A 24,408-nucleotide genomic window follows, 5' to 3' on the forward strand; every position below is an offset into this window, starting at 1 on the left:
CCGGGCGGGCCTTTGCCCTATTGTGGAGCCGGAGGACCACAACTCCCAGCATGCAACGGCAGCAGCCTGCCCTGTCAGCGCCCAGCCTAGGGCACTGTGCGTGCTGGGAGATGTAGTCTACCCTCTGCGGACGGGCGCGGTGTGTGCTGGGCTGTCAGCGGCGCAGGGCACGCCGGGAGCTGTAGTTCTGCGGAGGACAAGTCTCCCCAAAATGGGAGGCCAGCAGCTTTCCGGACAGACTCTTGCCTCCAGGAACCATCTGCTGCATTCCTCATTTTTTTTTTTTTTTTTTTTTTTTTTCCTCTTCTGAGGGGTCAGGGGTGGAGAGAAAAAGAGGGAAGCAGCAGGGCGTAGGACAAGAGTATTTTTAAGCAGGCTGGCTGCAGCAAGGCCCCATCCAAACCGCACCCTGCCCTGGAAAGGAGTCACGCTCCTGCTCAGGCAATGCCTTGTGCGTTTAACGTGCTCAGGTACAGGCATTCTTGTAAGACAAGCTTACATAACCTACCACAAAAAGTCAACACGCTTTCCAGTATTTTTAAGTACTGAAGTATTAGCAAGGGGCTCCAACATCCTACCTTTCTCCCCAATGGTTTTGTATCCCTCTCTCTCTACTAAAATTTGCGAGTATCAAATTAAACAATAGGGGGGAAAAAAAAGAAAATTAGTTCACCGTTCATCGCCATGAGTTGTGCTCCATACTGCAAATCTCCTTATTTTAGGAATATCCTACTTCTAAATAAGCAAAGCAAAACACACACTGTTTTTGAGTTCTCAAGTTTTCCTGACATCTCTTAACTAGTTTCCTTAGAGTTTGGCCCAAAAGACAACTTAATTAGCATAAAGATGTTAGAGAAAAAATGTCTTTATTATTAACCAGGTTTTTTGCACTGGATTATGTGCCTATTGGCCCAGACCGCTAAATAACATCTACACAATGTTTCTTTCATGTTTCAAGAATTGAAAATAACTGTACAAGGTTAAAGTACAAAAGTACACAAGACAGTGGACACGAAATATCCATGTATGAGTTTATCCCATCTGCTGCTTGGTTTGAAAAGTAGAACTTTAACTAAAAAATACTGTCCTCCTATAGTTCTGTCAAGTTTAATGGAAGTGGGTATAACCTGATTACAACACTAACACCAGTATCACTGATCTGATATTTACAAAAAAATTGTATTTTTCAATAAATTAAAGTCAATGCAACACCCATGCAAGCTAGAATGCTAGCTTTTTGGTGAACAAGGACCCAACAGTTGAACAAGAACCTTCCATAGTCCCAAACTTTAAAATTGCCTTTTTTTTTTCTCCTCAAACTGCATCCATTCCTCGCATTGAAGATGTAAACCCCAATCCCATTCCTCTTTGCGTATGAGTCTGTGATCTTGCCATTTCATACTGTGCATCTAGATTTCTGAAAACCTCTTCCTGTTGTTTCAGCGTTTTGTAACTCTCTTCATCAACTGAACTACAGCCAGCTTCATCCTCACTCTAGAAACCAGACAGAAGAAGACAAGTATTAGCTGTGTAGGAAGCAGCGTTTTCATGTACTACCGGTGTCCTAAACATAACAATTTTGCCTTGTCGTTTTCAAAAGCTAGTAAGAATTCAAGCATTTGGTTTTATTGCCGTTACATTCTAGGGTAGCTTTCCTCTCACTGTCAAGAAACATGTAGAGGCCTTCACTCAGTTCGTTTTTTTAACTTCTTCGAATAACTGTCTCCAATTAACTTATCCATAGGAAGCAATACTGTTTATCAGATTATAATACTGGTTACAGTTACCACTGTTGTTACAGACCATAACAGTTGCCTTGTTAGCCAGAAACATAATGAAATTCTAGAATTTGAATTGAATTCAGATTTAGATGCTGCTTGTGAAATTTAATGAGAAATATTTAAAGTTCTTAACTACATCAGGTAGTATCAGGTTAACTTAACATCTTTACTGGTTACGGTACACTTTAAAATAAAAAAAGAAATCACTATCTTACAACTAATAAATAAACTTAATTACACATTCATAACTCTTTACCTTAATGCCCATCAGTTTTCTGAATTTGACGTTTTGGTCCTTGTTTCCAAAATTTAATTTTTCCCATATTTCTGCAGACTGTGATTTATCCTGTACAAGTTAAAAAAAGATGTATCACCTTTTTACGTAAGTTTCCATTAATACCACAATACAGCAGCAAGCAAAAAAGCAGTATTAAAAATGAGCCCACTGTGTAGCGATAGCACAGTTGGAAGTAAGAGGTTTCGAAGTCATGTCTGAGATTCCTGCAGCATCCTCACAGAAACTCTTTGTGAGGGAAGTCTGCTTAACCATAGGTTTCAAAATGGAGGTATACTCTTTACTTGGATATATTGTACTCATTTCCATAAAGTTTGGAAACCTTGTCAGAATACATGCTTAAAGTGAGTTATGGAAAAACGAGTTTGCTTATTACAATTAAGCAATATACAGCACAATTCAGGAAGAACTGCTTAGACAGCATTCGGGTTTCTTCTTCCCTCCCTTTTGCCTCCCACCAATGCCACGTGAACCAGTTCCAGTTTTTCACATCGTATGAAACAGTCTGTGAAAAGCTAAGTGAGCTTGTTACATAACAGACACATGATGATAATTAATCTAATGTAACAAACACACTTCCATACTAGCATAGCATTGAAAGACAAAAATACAAATATTAAAGCACCAATTTTTCCATAGTATCAGCAGGCAAAACCCGTACTCAAATCCAGCGGCTTTCTGAAAAAGCAACTGCCACAGGAGCCTTTTTTATTTGGTGGCCTGTACTTGACTAATTGCAAGAGCATTTATTTGACACAGCATAAAAGTCTGAAGGCTTATTTGTATTTATAACTTGTTAGTGTTAGTAATGCATTACTCTACTCCTGAAAAGTTACTAGCAAGGTTTGCAGACTTGTTTGTAAAGTCTGGAATTGGACAGGATACAACAGTCAAATGAAAAATCTCTACCGTCACAGAAAGGAGTGGTCAATTACGGTTTCTATAGCTTAGCCATCACTTTTCAGTAAAAACAGACCATCTGTATTTGATATTTAGTTGCAAGTTGTAGGCAAACTGACAAAAGTAACATTAAGATCCAATTATATCTCTAAGTTTTATGACATTAGGAGTTTTCCTAAGGCTTGTGTCACAACCATTTGTCATTGAAGGTCTAGTTATCTTAGTCTTTTCACTCCTGAAGTTTCACCTTGGGCTGCTGTTAACAGGGAAACTTCCTAACAGGTATGAAAGTAATTTTGCTGGAAAGAACGTCAATAAGCATCCTTAAACTGTCTGAGTGCAAGATGTTTCCAAACAAGTTTTATGAAAGTAAGAAAAGACAACATTACCCCTTCCTTTTTGCCTTGCCAAAGCATCTTCCGCTTTTTCTCTTGCTCAGCAAATTTCATTGGATTCACTGCTGCTGGGTTATAATAGCTAGGTACAGCTATTCCAGTCTCTGCTAGTGCTTTTGCTTGTAGTGCTGCCATTTGAGCTGCCATTGCTATTTGAGGAGTTACTTGTGTTCCCGATGCCAGAAGAGCAGCAACATTAATAACAGAACCTCCAGTGGCTGCAGCCGCTGAAGAAGAAAGGTAACTTGCTGTCAGACAAGAAGTTCAGACTTTTTTGAAAACAAAAAAAAACCAAACCAAAAAAACCCACACCCCCAAAAAAAACAGCCCCCCCCAGCTACCAAAAAACCAGAGACACACAAATAAAACCCCCAACCAAAACCTCAAAAACAAACCCCACAAAACAAAAACCCCAAACGCTTCCCTTCATCAGAAATAAGTTGAAAATGTCCAAGCAACAAATGCATGACAAAATCCATGTTATTCATAAATTAAGAAACAAGTCTCCAATAGTTTTAGTCAACCAGAACTAAAGTGAAACTAATGTACCTCATGCTCCTAAATACCCCTGAGCTGGTAATAGCTTTCAAACTCTTGCTTAACGATGCATAAAGGGTCCAATGACCATCACAAAATAATTTACCAGCCTAACATACAACATTTTTGTTGTATACTTGCTAAGTGGTAAGAAATCTGATCGTTTTTGTTGGCATTTATGTTTTTGGTTGGTTTTTTTGGTTTGGTTTTTCAATCATTTCCTAGTTCTAGTTGTGGTTCTTACATATGGACCACGTTAACAATTATACAGACAACCTGCACAGCTGTTGGACAGGACTGGAACACTCAGCACATAAGTCTACACTATCTTGCACTCACACTATTGTTTAGGAATTAATGTAATATACGTGGACTACCTGCAGCCATTTCCTGTTGCTTTTGTTTTTCAACCATTTCTTTCTCTCTCTGTTCTTGCAGTTTCTTTGCTCTTTCCAGTCTAGAAGTAGATGAGAATAAAAATTTTTAGACATGCAAAATCAACAGCAGCAGCTTATTAATGTCACATATCATTAAAATAGTAAAAATTTCTGACCTTCTGGCTAACGCTTCCTGTGCATCCATAGCTGTATTTCGTCCCCGAAAAGGTGGCGGACTCGGACTCCGGCTATGCAAAAAAAGTGGCTTTTCAATTCTCTTCTTTCGCTCTCTGTAACCAAATTTAACAGAGTTGCTAAAACAATGAAGGTACATATATACCTTAACATTCCATAAAGTATTTAATCACAACTCTGAAAAATTGCTTAACGATTAATTTGGAGAGCTCTCAAGAACATCTTTCACAGAGATTATATTAGGACAGTGTAACAGTCACACTTGCCTTGTAACAAGACAAAGCTAAAACTGAAGATTTCCAATTGCAAGATGTAACAGAATGTGTAATTCCGGGTATTCATTTACCCTCTTATACTTAGTGATTAGAACAAACAGATCTGCTCTAGAGATTTTCATTCTAAAACCTAACAAGAAAAAACATCATGTAACTTTCAGTAAAGGCAACTGCAAGAAAACTGTAAAACGGATCAAGTTACAAGAATGCTTTAAAACCATGAGAGACCTCACAGCGCTATAATTATGTTAAAAATGAGCATTTTGAAGAGGCCTGATTTAAAAACTGGAATAGTACTCGGGGAAATTACTATTTCTCTCCCCTCTGTATACTCTTCGCTAAATGTGCTTTGGACAACTGCTTGAGGGAGGCTATCAAACTAAATGGGAGAGCTGGTTTAAACACGTATTTGTCTCAGGTTTGCTCTTGAGAAGGACAGTACTGTGCAGAGAACTATGAAGCATGCATTACCTAAAGCCTGAAAAATCTAAGAAGAACCCAGTTAAAATAGATTTTTAAGCAAAATACAAATATATTCAGTTCAATACTCCTTTAGTAACCTTCTCCCCACCTCCTCGCAAGTAGAAGTTGCTCTTATGACATATACATCTAGTCCCATCTAAGCAATAGCCGCTCAAAATACACACATGAAGTACTATTAGCAGTATTTCTCTTTGCCAGGATCATTAGTATCTACATTACAAGAGATAAGGGTTTATCCCCGACACTGATGTTATAAACAAAGAAGTCACAGATACTGGAAGTGTCCAACAAAGCTTAAATTACAGGAGATATCACTCACATTTTTCCCAGATTTGCCATAAACAGTAAGTTGAGATGCACAAAGATGTTTCTGCAATTTTATACTTAAATGTTATTATCAACCATTTGAGATAATAGCTAACTTGACAACAGCCACTTTAAATGGCATTCAGGTATTCTGTTTCTTCTGTTTGCAACTTGGGCAGCATCTACAAACATTATGAAATGTAGACTGAAGTTACAAAAAGAGATCCTTGTTTACATGACAAATCTGGTAGAATACAAAGGAGGCGAGACTTATCTTTTCATAGAAGATGACAAGATGCAGATTCAGGCACTGGGAAGTGACAGATCTGCATTCCTGAGATAAGATGTAATGCATGTTTCAAAGATACCTTCATTTTTCCCGTGCTGACTATTGTAGTTTGGTCTTGTCTTTGGTCTGATGCTTTATTGCACTGGTAAACATCAAGGAAATAAATATTTGAGCTTTTGTATTTAAGTATTTCCATTTGAAACAAGCAGATGGTGTCATGTTTTCCACCTAGCACTTAATCACAAAAGAACTGCCAGGAGGGTCTACACGCTCACAGAACAAAAAGATCAGTTTAAATGCTAGTGAGGACAGATCACTTGAAAACGTGAGCTTGAGATTATGCAAAGAACCATCAAGAGAAGATCAAGCTCTGCTATTTACAAATGCTTCTGTCATAGCCTGTTAACTGTAACACAACAAATATTGCCTTTCATGAATGAGGGAATTAATTTCAGTTGGGTTTTAACAGGGTAGGTTTCCACATCATGTTTATTTGGCTTGTGAAAGGTTCTCCTTAAGGCTTGCTCCGTAATTCTCTTTCCAAAGGCTTCACCTGAGCCCAGAACTTGATGCAAGTGTTCTAGCTACTGTTAGAAGAGTCTTATGCCTCACTTGTTTTCCTTCTCTAGGATTTGCGAGACAAAACAGTACTTAGAAGAAATGGATTCTTGCAGTATGTCCATCACTATCCAACAAGGCATGTTTTCAGTTGAAGAAATTCCTAAGCTATCACTATCCCTTACTTTTTCTTCCCACATCTGCTGTTCAGGTAATTTGAATTCTACTGCAGAAGCAAAAAACTATTCTGGGATGTGAACTTTTCATGGAGTCATTAAACACAAAATGTTCAAAGTGACTTTCAAAAACAGTAAGTGCACATCACTTATAATAACTGGAAAAAATGGGGAACTGAAGCCTTTACACATCATGCTGAAGGTGGCTTAAACACCATTAAATGCAAGTAAAATGTACACCAATCAAAGATCCAGCTCTACTCACCCCAGCTGAAAGTTTGGAAGAAAGTGCATGCCAAAATAAAATATGACACAAACCATGTAATTCACCTAGTTCTTCAGAAAGATTAAGTCTTCTTAACAGTTTCACAAGTGATGTTGTAGTATTACACGAGTGTGCTAGATTCTTAAGTCTCCAATGATCCACCGTAATGTTGAGTAGTCATAACCAACTTCTACACCCTTTAAATATGCAATTTAAAATACTCTAGTGAAAATACTGCTAAATGAACTGGAACACTGGCAACACTTTTCTTGGGAGCTCTGAAGGGACACCAATTTGCATTCAAACTACTTGTTTTACTTTAAACAAGTAGGTGGGAAAAAACACAACTGTAGTGGTCATTACATCATATTTCAGCTTACTCATTCAGAAAATCCTACAGGGCATTAAGAATGCACAGGTGACACATACAAATAGACTCAGAACTCTAATCCAAAATACTGAATGATTCATCAGTATTGGAAAATATTAATTTCTATACAGTGATGAAACCTGGAATATGCTAGAGTTGAGGTTAAGGCATGGATCTCAACTCTGTCAAACAGACCCAGAATAAGCCAGTATGTGTCTAGCTAGAGTGTTTCAACCTGTGCTTCTAGAATTTAAGTTTGAGGAAGAAACGGAAGCACCCAAGATAGAGAGAAAAATTAACATGATAAATATTCTCATGTTGAACTTGACAAATAGGAGTTGGTAATCACTAACACAGAATAGTACATTCAGATCAGAAATAGTCCATCTGACTCAAAATTCATCTTAACACTACACTAACTGTGCTAGTTGGCAGACAAGACAAGTTTTTACATAAACTTTATGGAGCTGATCAGGACTAACTTCTGATAAGTGTATCTGCTCTGACAGCCTGTGATTTCCAATTAAAATTCCCTTTTGTGACATATACACAAACAAAAAGAAATAAATACAATAGTATTTTTCAATTTGTGCTTTGCCAACCACATTATTCTTGTATCAACACATCAAAGTGTTAGTTGTATCTTTTTCTTCAGTTTTTCCCACTTCAATATCATTTAAATATCCTATTTAAAATAGTAAATTCAGTTGTGCTGTAAGAAACCCAAAAGAGCTTTAACTGTGGTAATCACTACTACTCAAAATATTAAGTTATTTACTTTCCTTCTACTTTATCAGTCAAAAGTTCTAAAATGGTGGTTTTATAAGATACCCACAAAACAACTAGTTAAGCATTTCTAATTGCTAACATGAAATCATGCTATGAAAAGCCAGGAATCTGAGACACTTAAGCTGTCTAGGACAAATGTTTCTGTAAGTGTATGCAAACTACCCAGTCCTTAACCCACTGTATCAATACAGCTGAGAAAAAGCCAAACGCATTTAGTTACACTGAATAGGCATTAACTGGCAAGCCCATCATTCTTCTATACATCAGCCCACCACAGAACATTCAACCAAACACCACCACTAAGTGTACGTGGAAGTTAACACTTACCTGCTTCTACTCCTAGTTCTGCTTTTACTTCTACTTCTATGTCTGTGTCTAGATCTTGATCTAGAACGAGATCTTATACGTCGTTTTCTCTCTCTGCTGCGAGATCGGGATTTTTTCCTATCACGACTTCTACTACGATGACGTCTGAAACACATGTCCCAAATTCTTACATATATTCTCATATTTAAATTCAGTTTCTACTTAAGGACTTACATACAGGTTCGTCACCACAGGGCAAAATGCATCAGGCAGGGTGGGGAGACTGCAAACTACACACAGAAGAGTTCATGCCTGGAACAGTTTAAGTTGTAAGACTAGGAGATGAAATGGGAAAGGAACCAAACACTACCACCAGCCACAACAGACAAGTGAGTTACGCAGTGTTTACATAAACAATCATACTCATCAATATAGCTATTTTCACTTGTTCATTAAAGTGCACATCTCAAAACAAATACACAGCCAAACTAATCTGATGCAGGAGTCTTAAATTCAAGGCAACAAAACTCTCCCCCTCCCCATGGTATTCCAATACCTTAGGGAAGAGATGCCCAAATTTCAGCTTGTGAGTCACACACAACCCCTCAGCGTATTATTAGCTGAAGCCTGTCGCTTGCTGTCATGTTTGCTACAGATCCCTCAGCTATGAGCAGAGATGGCTGAAAAGTTCTGCTGGCAGCAACCTATTTGTCCCAAGCAATTCTCCTACCATGAGAGTGTGCTAGGTGGCCTACCATGCAAGGAGGCTTAGACAGCATCGTCTCTGGGTAAGTTCTTGATTTAGGAGGTAAAAAGCCATGACATTGCTAAAGTGTACTTTCTTTCCTGTCACTGACAACAGGGAACACTTAATACACTCTGTTTATAAGTTTTTGTATACTCTGTATACTATTTATAAACATGAGACAGATCACCTATATAAAGCCTTAAGAGATATTTTGTACTTTTACTCAGAACCAATCTGAAGAAAACCAAGTAGCAGCAAACGCACTACCCAAAACTGAAACATCCAATATAAGTTGGTGCTTTAGAGTTAAATTAGGTCAGTAATATAATTCAGCTTAGCTGAGAAGTCTACACAAATTCCAAACACTGCTTTTGCAAATGCACTTAAAGAATAATCATGTAAAACAACTTACCTTTCACGAGACCTGGATCTTGAATGACTCCTCCCTCTTGATGATTTTCTCTCTTTGCGTTTATGTCTATCCTCACCATTTTCAGATGAATTTAGGCTATCTCTTCCCTTGTCAGAAGAATGTTCTTTGTCATTGTGGTCTTCAGATTTGTGCTTCTTTGAGGCCTTCTCTTTGGATTCATGTCTTCTTGCCTGTTTTAAGAAGAAGTTGGTTCTTTCAGGAAAATAGTGCAACAAAGAGAGTTAGTATGGGTATCAGAAGATAAAAAATGATAAGTTGTGATGCAACATTAGTAACCTTAGGAGTGTGACTCAATCATGAGTGATGGCTATTTTACCTAATGCCACCAACTACCCAAAGTTGCAAATGCACGCTAATTTTTCCCCCTTTTCCCTCCTCCCCACTGTTTAAAGGATTTCTAAAGCATCCATAAAGGTATCTTTACAGTGTTTCCATATAAAGAGTTCACAGCATTGTAACAAAAACTGTCATTCTCAGTTACTGTCTCCATTCCAAACACATAAGAAGTACCTATCTTTAAGTACCTGACAATTTATAAATATCCATATATATACACATACACTCACATTTGTAGTGAATATTTAATATTTGCCTAAGCCTACCATGTAGAAAGTTACTAAAATCCACACATAGTTGCAGACATATACTATTTGACTTTTAGAACTAAAATAATTTTCTATCCATCATTAGATAATTAATTTTTAGAGCAAAACTCTCTTCAGTCAGTAACTTCCAACAGTTTTTAAAAAGCAAAGTAAAAAGTTACATGGTTGACATCCCATCTTTAGTATTTAAAACTAACATGCATCACTCTGAGACCTCCCACTTAAATTAAAGATATGCTGCTCCACTATACTGCAATTTTTCCTGCAGTGCCTCTTAAGAAAAGATTCCTTTTTATAGCTGCAATGCCAAAAACACTTAGCAAGGTCAGGCCTCATTTTTGCCAGTGTTTTCCTCAGAGATTAAGTCATGACATCAACACCTTAATATAGCCAGTTTATTCTGAAACCTTTCTAGCATAAAAGCATAGCCCACTTAAGTCTTATGTCTAAATAATGTTTTGTTTCAAGTCACAATTTAGGCATGATACATTCATTTTAGTCTAAAACCCAGTTCTTCAGAGGGTTTTTTTGCATGTCTAAATCTGTTAACTACTCATAAAGCCTTTCCTATAATCATAACTCTCCCTCAAGAGAAACAAGTCTAGAGAATATGCTATAATTAGCTTATATCCCTTTATCCAAGCCTAACTCCTTATTAATATATATCCATTTCTAAATATATTTTATTATCGTTCAAGTATACAATAATGCTATTTTTCCTGCTTTTACAGTACTTTATTAACTCCATGAATAATCAGTTACTACATAAAAACACATCTGAAGTTTGAGATGTTACCTGTACCTTAATTTTAAGTATGTATTTACATAAGTAGTTGTTCTGATATACATATTAAAAAGAATTACTGATATTCAGTATTTAGTCTACAGACAAAGAGCATAATCTTGCAAATGAATGAAAACAGTAAATCTACTGTGGGACATTATTCCTCATCTGTTCACTCTGTGAAACTTAGAAATTGCTAAATAAGTTGTGTAAGATTATATCCAACAGCATGGCAAAACACTGGACATAATTTTAAGCGAGGACTTTTTTTTTTTAAAAACATTAAAAAGATTTTTTTTTTTTTTTAAAAGTCACGTCTTCCAGGCACACACTTAGTAATAAACCACCATTATATCCCATAACGGATTTAAGATATTTTTAAGGGAAATATGAGTTTGAATGACTAATAGTTACCTTATCATGAAGTAGGCTTATAATTTTGCTATCTGAGTCTGCAGCGTCTTCAGTTCAGTCTCTTCGCGCATTAGCACGCTGAGTATGATTTATTATAGAAATGTTATCATGTGAGCTAAACAATATATTCAATTTCACAAAAACTCTCCTAGATTATTTTTTCCTCTTTTTTTTTTTTTCCTCCTTTTTTAAACAGAGCTTCCATTGAAATGGGGGAAGGAGAAGTTCCTGACCCGGGTTAAAAGTTAAAAAGTCCCTCATCTGACCCAGCCGGCTATTGCCCCACATGGCTTAAGCTTCTTTGTGATTATTTCGATGCTCCTGGTTTGCCCGTTTCATCTCTTCTCTGGTGTGTAAGCCAGTTATTTTCAAGGTATTATTGATGCTGTCTCTTCTCACTCCCCTATATATATACACACATATTTATTTATTTAAAAAAAGAGACAGCCCTCTGAAATTTTTGCTGCTACTGTCATGTTTCCAGCTGACTCAGCTTGTTTGTCAAGCTATGACAGTCTTTACAATTAAAGGATGCAATAAACAGAGCTCAGTCAGGTGGGGAATTATGTTTAATATACTTAAGTAGATGGGTATGCATCATTGAAAGTCCTGAACATTGGCCAGGAATAAAGCCACCCAAGGCTTTCGGTTAATGGAAGCTCTGTCAAAGTCATCAAGAACACCATTCTACTTCTCCACATGAATTCTTTCTTTTGGCTGTTTCCAAAAAAAATAAAAAAATAAAAAAATTAAGTTACTAGTCTCTGAAAGCATTTTCTATAAAACCTTGTCAACATGATGGCTGCAATCATGCTTCACTATGAAAGGATCTCCATATCCATTTTTAAGCTTAAGGTTTCCAATTTCTTGTACTTACCATAAAGTCATTTATATAGGTTTACACATATGTGCATTACTACAAGATACTTTTTAAGATGTATTGTACAATTACCTAAACACTACAAAGTGTTAATTACCTCTTTGCTTCTGCTCCGGCTTCTGTGTTTTCTTCCTTCAGTATCTGGAGAAGAAAACATTTATTGTTATTTACCAAGTTAAAGAGGAGATCAGCTGGCTATAATCTTTTAGTTCTTTTCAGTTGTTCCACCCCCCGAAGTCAAGAATAGAGATTTAGAAAACAAACAGCACTATTCGAATATCTACTGCAGAAAGCAAACTCTAGCTGTTATTCCTAGTTCTTTGTTTGCATTTATTTAAGCTCTGACAGTGAAAAACTAGCCCATGCCAATACTCCAATCACATTCCTCAGCCAGGTAACCTTATTTTTGTTATAACCATGCAAAAGTATCCCAGTCTAACCATATCAAATTAAAATGAAGACCAAGCAGTATGGTTTTCTGTTTGGTGTTGTCCCTGACCCCCCATCCCCTTAACACTGACAAGACCTTTTTCCTTAGCACTTCTATCATTAGAATTGTAGAGTTTCAATATAACACATTTAAGGTACAAAACCAAAATCAGTAGCTTCATTTTTTCCCAATCCTAACAAGCTACTAGAGCTAAGTCTGTATATTTTTTCCAAAATGGCTTTAAGAGATTGCAGTTCTACAAGCATACACCAGAACATTACTAAGCAACTTTGCTTATATGAAGACCATACCTGACTTCCGTCTTCTTTCCCTTGACCGTGAGCGTGATCTTGAATAATGATGCTTTGATGTTCTGGGAGAACTAGAGGCATCTGATTGTTCCTTTTTCTTCTCTCTTTCTGGAGAGGACTTTTCTGGGGCTACTCCATCTCGTTCTGTATCACTACCCTACACATGAAGACAGAATGTTTAAAGAACAACTTAGGACTGAAAAACAATAAAAACAGTTTACTTAGTACTTCCTCTGAAGACAAATTTAAATTATTTTCTGTAAAGACAATCTTATGAGTAACTATACCATTATTAGTTAGGCAATAGCTTGATAGACTTGCAGTGAACTGTGTAACTGCATACAGATTGATTTTTTAAGACTTTAATAAACAGAACTAATATATAGTAACATTTTGCTCTCCCACTACATTAGACTGCACTTTACTGTTTCCATGCGCTTTTGAGAATATCAGTAAGACTAAAACCTGATCCACAGTTTTCTCTAAATGGTGTTGTTTGTAGGTCAATTACCTTTTAACATTTACATGACTAAGATTACTTAAGGTCAATGCTATCCCAACAGATCTAAGTCATCTCACAAGCCAGGGCATTACTGAGGCATAGCACAAAACCCCCACAGTATTTTGAAGTACAGAATGAACTTTGAAAAGAAATTAAATGAGGTATATTGTATTAGTGTTAGACAGCTAACATTTGAATAACGAGACACCTCAAACAGTATCTCTATGCAAAAACGCATATTTGTATGAGAATACATATAGGTCACATCCACCTGTCCCAACAATTTCTGTATCACTTTTTTTTTAGATGACAAAAAACAAGATGTTCCCTCCATTCCTTCTAAACCTTGACCTAGGAGTACTAAACCGAGAAACTTATCTTGCGTAGAGCAGTCAAGACTGCTTTGTGATCCAACACTGGGAGAAGTAAATGTGTGCATCCGGTGTACAACGCAATAAAAGGAACAGAACAGAAAAAGTACACACTGAAAAGGTGAATGTACTTTCATTAATGCCTTTACAGATTCATTGTCTGTCTTCTTCTGATCATGTAAATAGCAGTTATAATCAAACTTTCTGAACATCGTGCGGCTGCAGAAGATTTCACTAAGGACACAATTTGGCCCAGAAATGCTATTCATTAAGATAATTTAGCATAGCAGAGGACTCGAACTTGCATGGTTTTCTACCAGCTGCAGTTTTATTTGCAAACTGAACAAGACGTGAAAACCTCTCAAATGTTGATTTATATTCATTACTTTGAAAACAAAGCAGCTAATTTTTCTTAAACCACAACAGATATTACAGATTGTCATTAACGTATCATGTATTAATGGCAGACTTTCTTCATAACATGCTACAGCTAAATCTTTGGATTTATATTTCAGCTACTACTGTTTAGTCTGCCCAATTCTTTATTAATTTGCATTTGTACAAAGATACATCTATAGCAAAATCTCTCTTAAAGAGAGATAAAGCAGCTGTCCACTTCTCCCTTCACATGGTATACCAATATCTAGTTCAAAACACACCAGCATATAGACAACAGCACCAACCACTTAAGACTGCATCTACAGCAGAACTTTAACCATAGTCTCAGTGACATTTCTGAATACTATTGATATCCCACCCACTGTCCTGAAAACTTTAGGACATTAGATAAAGAGTAGGAACTGACTCCCCTATTACTGATCTTAGCCATTCCACATCTATCATCTGCTTATCTACACTTCCCCCCTTTCTACTCAGTCCCTCCCTTCTTCATCTTATGTTTCCAAAAGACTCAGCTACAAGAAGTTTCAAAGGAATTTTGAGATTTCTATAAATTTACATTTCAAAGTTACTGGAGAAGGATAAGAAGAATACCAGCTAACACTCTAAGTTAACTGGGTTTTTAAACGTAGTACCCAACTGAAATTGAGCCCACTGCCACATTTTCCAAGGCTACCAGTCTCGTTATTTATACACATTGCTGCTCATTAATTCCCTTGTGCACTGCACCTTAGAGAGAGCTCTCAACTCCACAAAAACACAGACAGCAAAAAAAAGGCTGACAGACTTCAGTGAGACTATTCTCAGTTCTTAGATTGGCAAGCCCCTCACCTACTACTTTAGAGGAACCTCAACTATAGCACCTATAATCTAGGTGCAAAACTACAAGGCCATAATTTCTACAAGTCCTTTTACAGAAAAATTTATCTTATTCTTAACAGGTTAAGTTATATAAACCGAAAAAGCATAATTAAAAAAAAAAGGATTCATTTTCTCCAGAAGTTTATGGTCCTCTTGTTCTGTTTCACCACTGGTCAAACTTTCAAGACAAGAACTTTAAATATCAGATTAAACACCGCAAAGTACTCAAAGTCAACTTTAAAGAGTTTTATCACTTTTGAGTCCGGTTTGGTTTTTTTTTCCCCTACTCAAGACTATTTAATAACTTTTGAAAAAAGTTAACTACATCGTGTTTGATAACTGCTCTTATTGGTTCTTTAACTCAATTATGGGACAAACACCTTTATATGTTACTAGCCCGTAAATTTTAAGAGAATAAAGCTACACTCTTAGGCCGTGTATGAACATGAAGAACAGCGGTAACTACAGCAGAGGCGCTTCCTATCGATATTAACCATAAAAACAGGAGGATGAGGGCAAATAATTAACCACTGAGTGCAAGACGACGCTGAAAACAGCAGGCCAGTGACCAAACACAAAGAAAAATAATAGGACCGGGAAAGCTACATGAACGAAAACTGAGCATGGCCCATCCACCAAATCGATCCCCTCCCAGGGAACCTGCGCCCCACAGTCCCTCTGAGAAACGCCCGCTCCTATAGCCACAATACTCCTCTCCCCAACTAGGAAACGACAGGGCCTCGGTCACAAGGCTTCTTCGCTTCTCTCTAAGCCCAGAGAAATGAAACAGAAACTTCTGGAAACACGGAGAGAAGTAATGGGTGAAAAGCGGCCACCCCCTCCCCGAGGCCCATCATGGCGCCGGCAAGCAAAGGAGCGGCGGGCGCCATTTTGTCTCTCCGCGCACACGGCTTCCCGACCCAGCCCTCCCCATCTCACACGCTCTCCCCTCCCGCCCCCCGGCAACCCCCCTCCCCCTCCTTCCCAATTCGGCTCCCTGCAAAAATCCCGGCAGCGAACACCGCTTACCGCCATGACCGAGCGCCCGGGACGTCGCTCCCCCTCAACAACTCCTCACAAGGGGCTCAACCTCCCGCAGCAGCCGCGGCCGTAGCGCTCGCGAACCGAGGCGACACGCCCCGCCCTCCCTCTCGCCTTCAGGCGCCCGGATGTAACCATGGGGCGGGGGGAAGGCGGCAGGGAGCCGCGGTGCATTCTGGGGGCGGAGAAGGATTAGGTGGTGTCTTAGCAACGGTGCCGTTCGCGCTTGGAGGAAGTTTGGCCCACGCTGCGCCCAGTAGCGTTCGCCAGGGCTCCCGCCAATTTGAAAGCCTGAAGGAGCTGCGGGAGCGCGGTGGTGGTTTGTCACCGGCCTCCGGGGCCGCGGTGAGGAGACGGGAGGGCGGCTGGCGGCCTGTGCGGGCAGGGCTGTCCGCGTGGTGGGGAGGGCTCTCTGGCACTGAATTTCGTTCAGCCTCGGGAGCGAAACCTGTCCTCGCCAAGCTGAGTTCACTCGGGCCCGCTGGGGACATCAGCTGGGAGCCACATTGCTCTTGCGACTTAACTTTTGTCTTCTCTAAACACGCGATTTGCCTTTAGGAAGCTTATCGTCCTACCCTTCCTCCTAGACGCGGAATCACAACAGAATAATAAAATCAGTAATTTGTGTGTGGTCATATAACTTTTTTTAAAGCTCTCTGCTTTATAGCATGTTCCTTAAATGTTTATCATAGGTAAACATGTGGAATGACATTGAACTTCTTGCAAATGATGACACAGGGGGTGTGCAGCTCCCTGTAGGTTTAGGACACGAATGTGGAACTGCATTGTACCAAGTGGATACGCTACTTCAAATCACATCTTCAGAAAAGGTAGCATTCATCAAAGCTGTGTTTTTCTTAATAATTATCAGAACTTCTTTATCATATTTTCTGAAGTGTTTCAGTTATTCTATATAACAACCTTTTTCTTCTTAGGTCTCTGTTAATCCGCAGTTGTATGCATGCAACTCAAGGGATGGCAGTATTATTGTTGTTGACAGATCGGTGGTGCTTCTTGATAGTGCTGGGCAGTCTCTTCAGATGCACGTTCAGTTTGGTAAGTTCATTCCTTTGGAATTCCACTGGAAGTTAAAACTGACTTTTAAAATATATGTGTTAGGTTTGTATAGGAAAATATGGCAAATATCTTGCATATCTAACTAGCCTGTAAAAGGAAGTGTTATAATAAATACCTAAGTAATAAAAAGTGATTGCTGATTCTGTATACAATTAACTAAGTATTTCTGTACAATTTAATTAGAATGCTTGCTAACTTTTCACTGCAATGGGAGTAATGGATACCAAAACCACTCCCCGTATGCCCTTTCCTGTACTTTGTTTAATCAAATAAATAATTTTGAAGAAATCTGGGACAATGTATTGTCCAATTCCTGCGTTTCAAATATGAATGTCTATTAATAAAAAACAAATCTTAATATTTGACATTTGGCCATGGAATTTTTCAGATACTAATGTGGATGTAGTTGGTATGTGTCAAGAAAAACAATTTCTTGTGGTCGGTGAGAGAAGTGGCAATTTCCATCTTATTCACATACCATCAAAACAAACCTTGCTAACCAAGGTACAGTAATTTTTCTATTCTAATTTTGCTGAAAGCCTTTTGTTCTCAGAATTTCTTGAGTTGTTTTTTTCTTTCTTCCAAGTATCAAAATATAAACATTCTTGTGTTTTGAACACATCTTCTAGTTTGAGCAAACAAACAGATTAAAGGGACACTTCTGTTCCCATGAATAAGCAAAATATATTTAGGAATGCCATGTATAAACAAGGACCAGTTCTTCATGAAAGAAAAAAGTTCGAAGTTTGACCTGATGATAAGTAATTCCAATTTTTTTTTTGTCAAATAAAATACAGAATAATAGTCTAATAGTCTTTATGTTGATTCTACTTTAGATTTTGGTTGAAAAATCTTCAAGTGAAAAGACTTACTTAAATCTCTATATTGAAAAAGATAATGCAGATGCAGGTAAGAATTTGACACCACCACCACCCCCCTTCCATCTCAATTTCTGTGATTTTGCTCCTCTTTAATATCTCTCAGGGAAACAGACTGCAAAATAAATAATCAGATACAGCTTTACTTTGCGTTGTACACATTAAATGCGCTTTTCTTAATGCTTTCCTGTAAAGGTATTTAGCTGTCATTAATTATTTTACAAATGTCATAGAAAACAACAAACATTCAGAGCTCAATACCTTTTTCTTTTGAGACTGTGCTAAACATATGAAAATGCTCAAAAAGGAAGGATTCCTTCTCTCTCCTTCTTCTATCAGACTTCAGATTTTAGTAGTTCCTGTTCTTCTATAAGCTCCCAGTCTTGTTCTGGCACAATACAATATATTTAAATGTAGTTTTGTAATGAAAACAGAATTTGCAGTCTGATGGATGCATGCAAAAATCATAATTTCAGGCAAAACTCTAAGACGTACAAACTTAGTCTACTCTTCATTGAAGGTGACAAAATTTTTGTTTAAGAATAGTCTAATCTATGGGTCGGATTTTTTTTTTGTCAGTTATTTCACTGTCCTATTCATAAGCAAGTAGTCTCTTTGTGGTTATTGAATACTTAAATTTGAAATATTTGTATCGGATTTTTTTTAGGTGTTTATCATATGTTCATTCTCACAAGTAATGGATTCTTCTGCATTATGTGTCTCCCACTTGCTAAAACGCGGGAAGGTAGGATGATCTACAAACCACTTGGGATTTCCATTTGAACAGGAAGAGCTGTATTAAAAGAGCTTTTCCATGCATCTTTCTAATGGGAATAATATATTGAGTTGGGATTTTCTATGTATCTTACTTTGTTTTTAAAGGGAAACCGATATACAACTAGTTCTGTAATAAAATTATTTTTGTATTCTTCCAATAATTCCTTTAGCTTATGTTTCTCTGAATCACTGCTTTAGAAGGAGTACTGAATATGACGGAAGCAGGATTTTAAGCTATAATCAGTCTTAACTGAACTGAGGAATATTGGGAATAATTTAAATTTTTAATGCTGTATAAGTAGTTATTAGTTAATTTTCTGTAACTCAATACTGTGATCAATAGAAATAGACCCTGTCAAAGATCCTGGCTGAAGTGTTTTTCAGCATAGTCAGGTTAGGATTAAACTATTCTATATGATGTTTAGTGGCTTTTTTCAATTTTGAAAAAGTTTATTTAAGACTTATTATTTATTATAACACTTTTTTTTTTTTTATGTAGCGATTGACAAGATGGATATGATTACAGCAAAGAAAGTAAGAAATACCTGCTAACTTGTACCATATGTGTTAAGTGCAAAGTTTGTAACAAAACTTTGCTCTGTACGTTTCATTGACTACTTACCAGTTTATTATTACAACTCATAATTGTGATTATTACTTTTTCCGTACATGGAGAAGTGAGCAGTTCAAGGTTTTATCCACTGACTGTATAAACAACTTTTTTTCTTCCCCTTTTGTTTGCTTTCCCTTCATCTTCCACCCCACAAGTTACAAGGACAGATAAAGACAGTTTTCATTTCCACAGAAGAGTATCACAACCTCGGCTGTCGGAATTTTGTGATAAATAACTCAGTGAACAAAATCCATTTGATAATTGGGGTAAGTACTAAGAATATGTTTGTAACAATTGTTATGTGATCAGTGATGATATTTTTTGATCTGCAACAAAATTTTTCTCTAGCTGGTTGAAAAAGAAGATAATAAACTTTTTGCACTAAGACTTCTTGTCTTTCATTTCCTTCACTGTAAATTTAAAGGTTACCAGTTGTGCGGTCTATCCATAGTTTTTCTCATAAGGAAATAACTGTTGTAATTTCAGAACTTGCTTTGTTACGATAGATGGGGGAAAAATATTTTCACCCTGGCTGCATGACCTTAGTAAATGACTGTGGTTCCTAGCCTGTACAGGCTAGTCTATTTATAGTCTTGTCCTTGAGCTCAGAGACAAAGCAAAAGCTGGCAAGAGTCTTCCAACCAGGTTCACATTCAACAAAGGCTTGCCAAAGTAACAATTAAGGTCCCAATTGAGCAAAGCCCTTAAGCATGAATTAAGTACAGGAACTAATAAAAAAATAAAAATATAAACGTATTTTGAAATGTTATTTTGGACTAGAAACAAGCTTTCTGGGTTCATTGACTGAAGCCTGTTGAATTCAATGCAATTTTTCTCAGTAGGTTCAGTGTACGTTTCATTCAGGTTTTATGTTCTATGAGAATGGAAAGTGGATGTTTCGAAATACGGCATGTTTTTAGAAGAGCCAAAAATGTTTGGGGATGCTGACTGTAACAATTACTGTAGTAAAGGCCAGTCTTGAAAGGAGAAAGAAAAAAGGCTAAATTAAAAATAAATAAATTTATTTTTCTGAACATCAACATTCACCAGGAATAAAGTTTAAGTTAGTTATGCAGCTTTCCAAGTTAAAGGTCAATTGTAGAAGCACACCTGTCAATGGCCAAATTTCTAATGTATAACCCCATTTTACTTTGCCTTTACTAATAGGGTAAAGGTGATTATGCACTCTCCAAATGGGAGGTAGACATGACCAATAACCTGGTGTCTGTTCGAAGTTTTGCTGATTCAAGTCTCATCAAAGGTAAAGAGGAGGGTTTTTTTCTTTTTATAGACAAGTGTAGAATTCATATTTAATTGCAGAAAATACTAAGACATTTTCAGTTATTTCATTGTTTTTAGTAAATGCACATATACCAAATAGAACAATTCCTGTAAAGGTACAGCCAAAATGTATGCTTCAAAATTGTTGAGTTTAACTTAGATACGTAAATCACAGTTCTGTTTAAGCTAAACTTTTCACAGTCCTAGGAAGTTCCATGAGGTAAACATCTGTAGGTTTCCAGTGCTTGGTTGTACATTTTAATATATTTTGCTTCAAATACATGTCTCAAGAAAAATAATAGATTTATGTGACTATGGATATTTTTTAGATGCAGTGAAACTTCAAGTTCTTGACAATCTGCTGTTTGTTTTAGATACAGAGGTATGTGTAATGATTTGGTTTAGTCTTCATTTTACAATGTTCTTGAGCTAGCTTATAAAACAATTTTTTAAAATAATAGCTTTAAAATATGTTTCTGTAAAATAAAGATGCTTATGTTTACAGAGGATCTTGATCTTACTGTGTTTTTTTTATTCTACTCCTAGTCATTATTTAAGCTATGGAATGTGTTAATATTCTGCTCAAAAAGGACAAAATATGTCTTCTATGAAGAAAATATGAAATCCATATCTGAACTTTTTTTTTTTTAATCTAGAATATCTTAAGCATGTGGGATGTCTATTCTCTTACTCTAATTTGGGATTGGCCTTTAATACATATTGAAGAATTTCTTCTAAGTACAGAGTCAGATTCTTCTCCAGTCATATGGTAAGTAAAGCATTATAGCACCAACTCTGAAAAGTGAAAAGTTGCCTATCGTTACAGGAAATGTGCTACAAACACTTGATTTTCTGTGGTAGTGAATTTTTAGAAATCTTTGTTGAAATCTTTCCAGTCAGTAGGACAAAATAATTAGACTGTAGGTATCCTTAGCTCTGTGTTGTAGAAAAGAAAACCTTGGCGCTTTCTGCTTTTTCTTGGTTTATCTGTTGTTACTGCTAAGGAATCTTGCATGTAACCTGTATCATTTAGGAAATGCTTGTCTAAAGTAAGGTCTATAATATGGCTTACAAGTCTGATGTTATAAAAAAGCTAGTCTGTCAGATAGACAAATAGCAAGATCTTCATTCTGCAGATGGAGAAGCCAAAATCTGGAGATGCGTTTATTGGTTAAAATGCAAAAGAAATTAATGGCAATTATGATTAGAAGACTTCTAATCATCAAGATTCTTGGCTTTTTCCATTGCTCTGTGCCAGTTTAAAAAAATAAGAATCAGATCCATTTGAAAAGCTTAAAAACATCAGAAGTTAAATGTATGTCCTCTACATGCTAAAACACTGTTATTTTTGGGTGCATTATAGGGCTTTAAAATGTACCAGTTTCCATGGAAAACTAAATTTTCTAAAACTCAGAAGCACAATTTTAATGTAAGATTTATACGGTATATTTTGCTTTCTTTTTTCTCTTTCTTGTTCTGTAGGCAAGGGCTTGCCAACATTAAACTGATAGTCGTGACAATACCGGATAACAAACAGGTATAATCTCTTTATCTGTGTTCTCTTCCTCAGTTGTTATGCAGTCACTCACAGAAAAAAGAGAGGGGGGAAAAAAAGAAAAGAAAATGAGATGGCTAAATACTTGGAGCAGACAGAATTCTCGGGAGCTCAAAGTCAAAACTGAAATATGACCATCTATATATTAGGATATAGCAAGTGAGGGACTATTGTGATGTCTTAAGGTGGTGACCAGGGCAAGCTGCCCTGCTGTTTGGGTTTTTTATGGATTGTTTGGGGTTTGTTTGCTTGCTTTTTTTAATGGTAGGTAGATAGAGGAGAGCAGCAAAATTTACTGTTGTCTTGCATACCTTCACAGGTTTCTTTAGAGCAGTATTTGCTCCATGTACAGCCAGTATCTACCTCCATGTACAGTCAGCGGGGTTAACTGAAATAGAATGCCAGGATGAACATTATACAATTTTTTAAATGAAACCTGTCTAATTATATATAATAGGCCTATATATAGAGGCAACATCTAAATCTTCATTAAACTTTCTCAAATTGTAGAGATCTTCTTTTTCATAAAAACTTATAAATCTAGTGCCTTCTCATCTAACTCTACAAGAATCCAGAAATGATTCTGCAAACATCACTCTGTTACAAGTGTATGAGAAAAAAAAAATCTGACTTGTTATTTTGTTTGTTTTCCCCTTTTTTTTTGTAGATGAGAAGTCTAATGGTTTTTGCGTTGCCCACTATGCAACCACTCTATTCTTTGGAAGTATCTATTGTTTCTTCACTTGTTCAAAGTGGGATTGGCACAGTATGTTTAGATGTTTTTTTTTTTGTTGTTGTTGTTCTTTGAATAAATATAGTTGTCTTAATAGGTATAATTATTAAAGAGGGTACTATGTTATTCTTGTTAGATTAGAATTAATTTCTGCTAGAAACTGTGCAGGAACTATACAAAGAAAGATTAAATTATGTCCCCAAAGGATGGGAAAAAGATACGATATATAGCAAACTGAACAGTTTAATTCTAGGCCCAGGTCTATTGTAATGTTTAATACTACTGCCAGTTGTTCTTGCTGGTGTTACAGCTAAAAGCTGTATCAAGTTTTAAGTTCTCTTAGCATAGAAAAATGCTCTGGATTTATTTGGGATTTATTTAATTTTAGATGACAGAACTACTTCTTTTGCTGTTTAAACTGCTTCCTTATAAAGACTTTAAGAAAAGAAGGTCAACAAAGATGGCGAGAACTTTATGAATTAGGAATGTTATAAAGACTGGTGAAGTGGAGTGGGTACGTGAGAGGATACCAAGTCAGAAGTCTAAGCAGTGGCTCTTCATTGGAATAGTGAAAGTGAATGTGGGAAGCTCTGGATCTGCTATGCAATAAAATGCAAAGCTGATGAAATTGCTTGCCTTGTATGAAGCACTTGTCAGAAAAGATTATATATGCAGCTACATGGTGGAGAAAATGAGGGTCCCTCTTCTTTGATCTGAGATGATAAAGTCAAGGTGGGAAATGCCAAGGTATATGTTGCCTTTATGGAATGTAGCACAGAGATCAGATTCTAAAAGATGTGAAGATGGATACAGTGTGACCTGCTTATGGCTTGGACAAAATGAAAGAGGGTAATTTTGAGAAGATGAAGATGATTCACTCATGTGGAGGGTGTACTGATGGTGATTGAACTGGGCTAGCAGAGTGGTTTCAGTCTGAAGTGTCCAGTTAAGGCCCTCAGAAATTTTAAATGGTGGAAACCGTCCAGGAAATAACATGATAAGCATTTAAAAAAACCAACAAATTTAATTATTGATTAAGAAACACTTAATGCATTACAGTTGTGCTTTCTTATGACTGATTTCCCTTACCACCTAATGATTTCTGTTCCTGCATGCTACAGGATACAATATACTTCTTGGAAGGAATTCATGAAAAACATCAGATGTAAGATAATGTTTTGTTTCTTACTAGATCATTATTATATAAAAATGGCAGATTACTTCTACATATAGTTGTTTCACAGTTGATAAACTCATAGTTCCCTCTCATCCTCAGACCGTCTGAAGGCCCGGTTTCTATTGTTGTGATGAGAAGTTTAACTGAAGCCTTGCCGGAAAATAGGTACTAGTTTCCGTGAAACACTATTTTATTATTTTATTTTTTTATCTGTGGTTTGGCACTTATATTGAAGTAGTAT

General features: G+C 36.8%; 2 protein-coding genes across 3 annotated transcripts in view; one reads left to right on the top strand and one right to left on the bottom strand.

Moving 5' to 3' along the window:
• Nucleotides 1–848: 848 nt before the first annotated feature.
• RSRC2 (arginine/serine-rich coiled-coil 2) lies at nucleotides 849–16,178 on the bottom strand. Of its 2 annotated transcripts, none has more exons than XM_009321197.1 (10): nucleotides 16,065–16,178; nucleotides 12,903–13,059; nucleotides 12,259–12,302; nucleotides 9,458–9,648; nucleotides 8,319–8,462; nucleotides 4,462–4,575; nucleotides 4,286–4,365; nucleotides 3,366–3,598; nucleotides 2,038–2,127; nucleotides 849–1,494 (listed from the first exon to the last, which is right to left on the bottom strand). In XM_009321197.1, the coding sequence occupies exons 1-10, from the start codon at nucleotides 16,068–16,070 to the stop codon at nucleotides 1,315–1,317; spliced, it is 1,239 nt and encodes a 412-aa protein (XP_009319472.1). In that variant the 5' UTR covers nucleotides 16,071–16,178; the 3' UTR covers nucleotides 849–1,314. The 2 variants fall into 2 exon arrangements, with proteins under 2 accessions (XP_009319472.1, XP_009319473.1); XM_009321198.1 differs by lacking the exon at nucleotides 16,065–16,178 and adding an exon at nucleotides 11,282–11,359 and having other exon boundaries at nucleotides 9,458–9,670; nucleotides 12,903–12,946.
• Nucleotides 16,179–16,774: 596 nt separating this feature from the next.
• The window catches only part of KNTC1 (kinetochore associated 1), a 40,069-nt gene continuing 32,435 nt past the window's right edge, over nucleotides 16,775–24,408 (top strand). The window contains exons 1-14 of the mRNA XM_009321199.1: nucleotides 16,775–16,906; nucleotides 17,012–17,132; nucleotides 17,542–17,657; nucleotides 17,990–18,062; nucleotides 18,699–18,776; nucleotides 19,308–19,342; nucleotides 19,577–19,687; nucleotides 20,589–20,682; nucleotides 21,032–21,084; nucleotides 21,359–21,471; nucleotides 22,185–22,239; nucleotides 22,925–23,023; nucleotides 24,112–24,155; nucleotides 24,267–24,332. Of these exons, the coding sequence (XP_009319474.1) occupies nucleotides 16,775–16,906; nucleotides 17,012–17,132; nucleotides 17,542–17,657; nucleotides 17,990–18,062; nucleotides 18,699–18,776; nucleotides 19,308–19,342; nucleotides 19,577–19,687; nucleotides 20,589–20,682; nucleotides 21,032–21,084; nucleotides 21,359–21,471; nucleotides 22,185–22,239; nucleotides 22,925–23,023; nucleotides 24,112–24,155; nucleotides 24,267–24,332 (1,190 nt within the window). The remainder of the gene's footprint in view (nucleotides 16,907–17,011; nucleotides 17,133–17,541; nucleotides 17,658–17,989; nucleotides 18,063–18,698; nucleotides 18,777–19,307; nucleotides 19,343–19,576; nucleotides 19,688–20,588; nucleotides 20,683–21,031; nucleotides 21,085–21,358; nucleotides 21,472–22,184; nucleotides 22,240–22,924; nucleotides 23,024–24,111; nucleotides 24,156–24,266; nucleotides 24,333–24,408) is intronic.

This window comes from Pygoscelis adeliae, unplaced genomic scaffold (genome assembly GCF_000699105.1).
Source record: "Pygoscelis adeliae isolate BGI_AS28 unplaced genomic scaffold, ASM69910v1 Scaffold93, whole genome shotgun sequence".
Classification (NCBI taxonomy): domain Eukaryota; kingdom Metazoa; phylum Chordata; class Aves; order Sphenisciformes; family Spheniscidae; genus Pygoscelis; species Pygoscelis adeliae.

Bases quoted from the DNA above. Each gene is read 5' to 3' on its own strand.
- RSRC2 (XM_009321197.1), bottom strand. The intron at 4,576-8,318 runs GTAAGTGTTAAC...ATTTGGTTACAG, and splicing joins AGAACTAGGAGTAGAAGCAG to AGAGCGAAAGAAGAGAATTG. The intron at 1,495-2,037 runs GTAAAGAGTTAT...TCTGGTTTCTAG, and splicing joins GAAAACTGATGGGCATTAAG to AGTGAGGATGAAGCTGGCTG.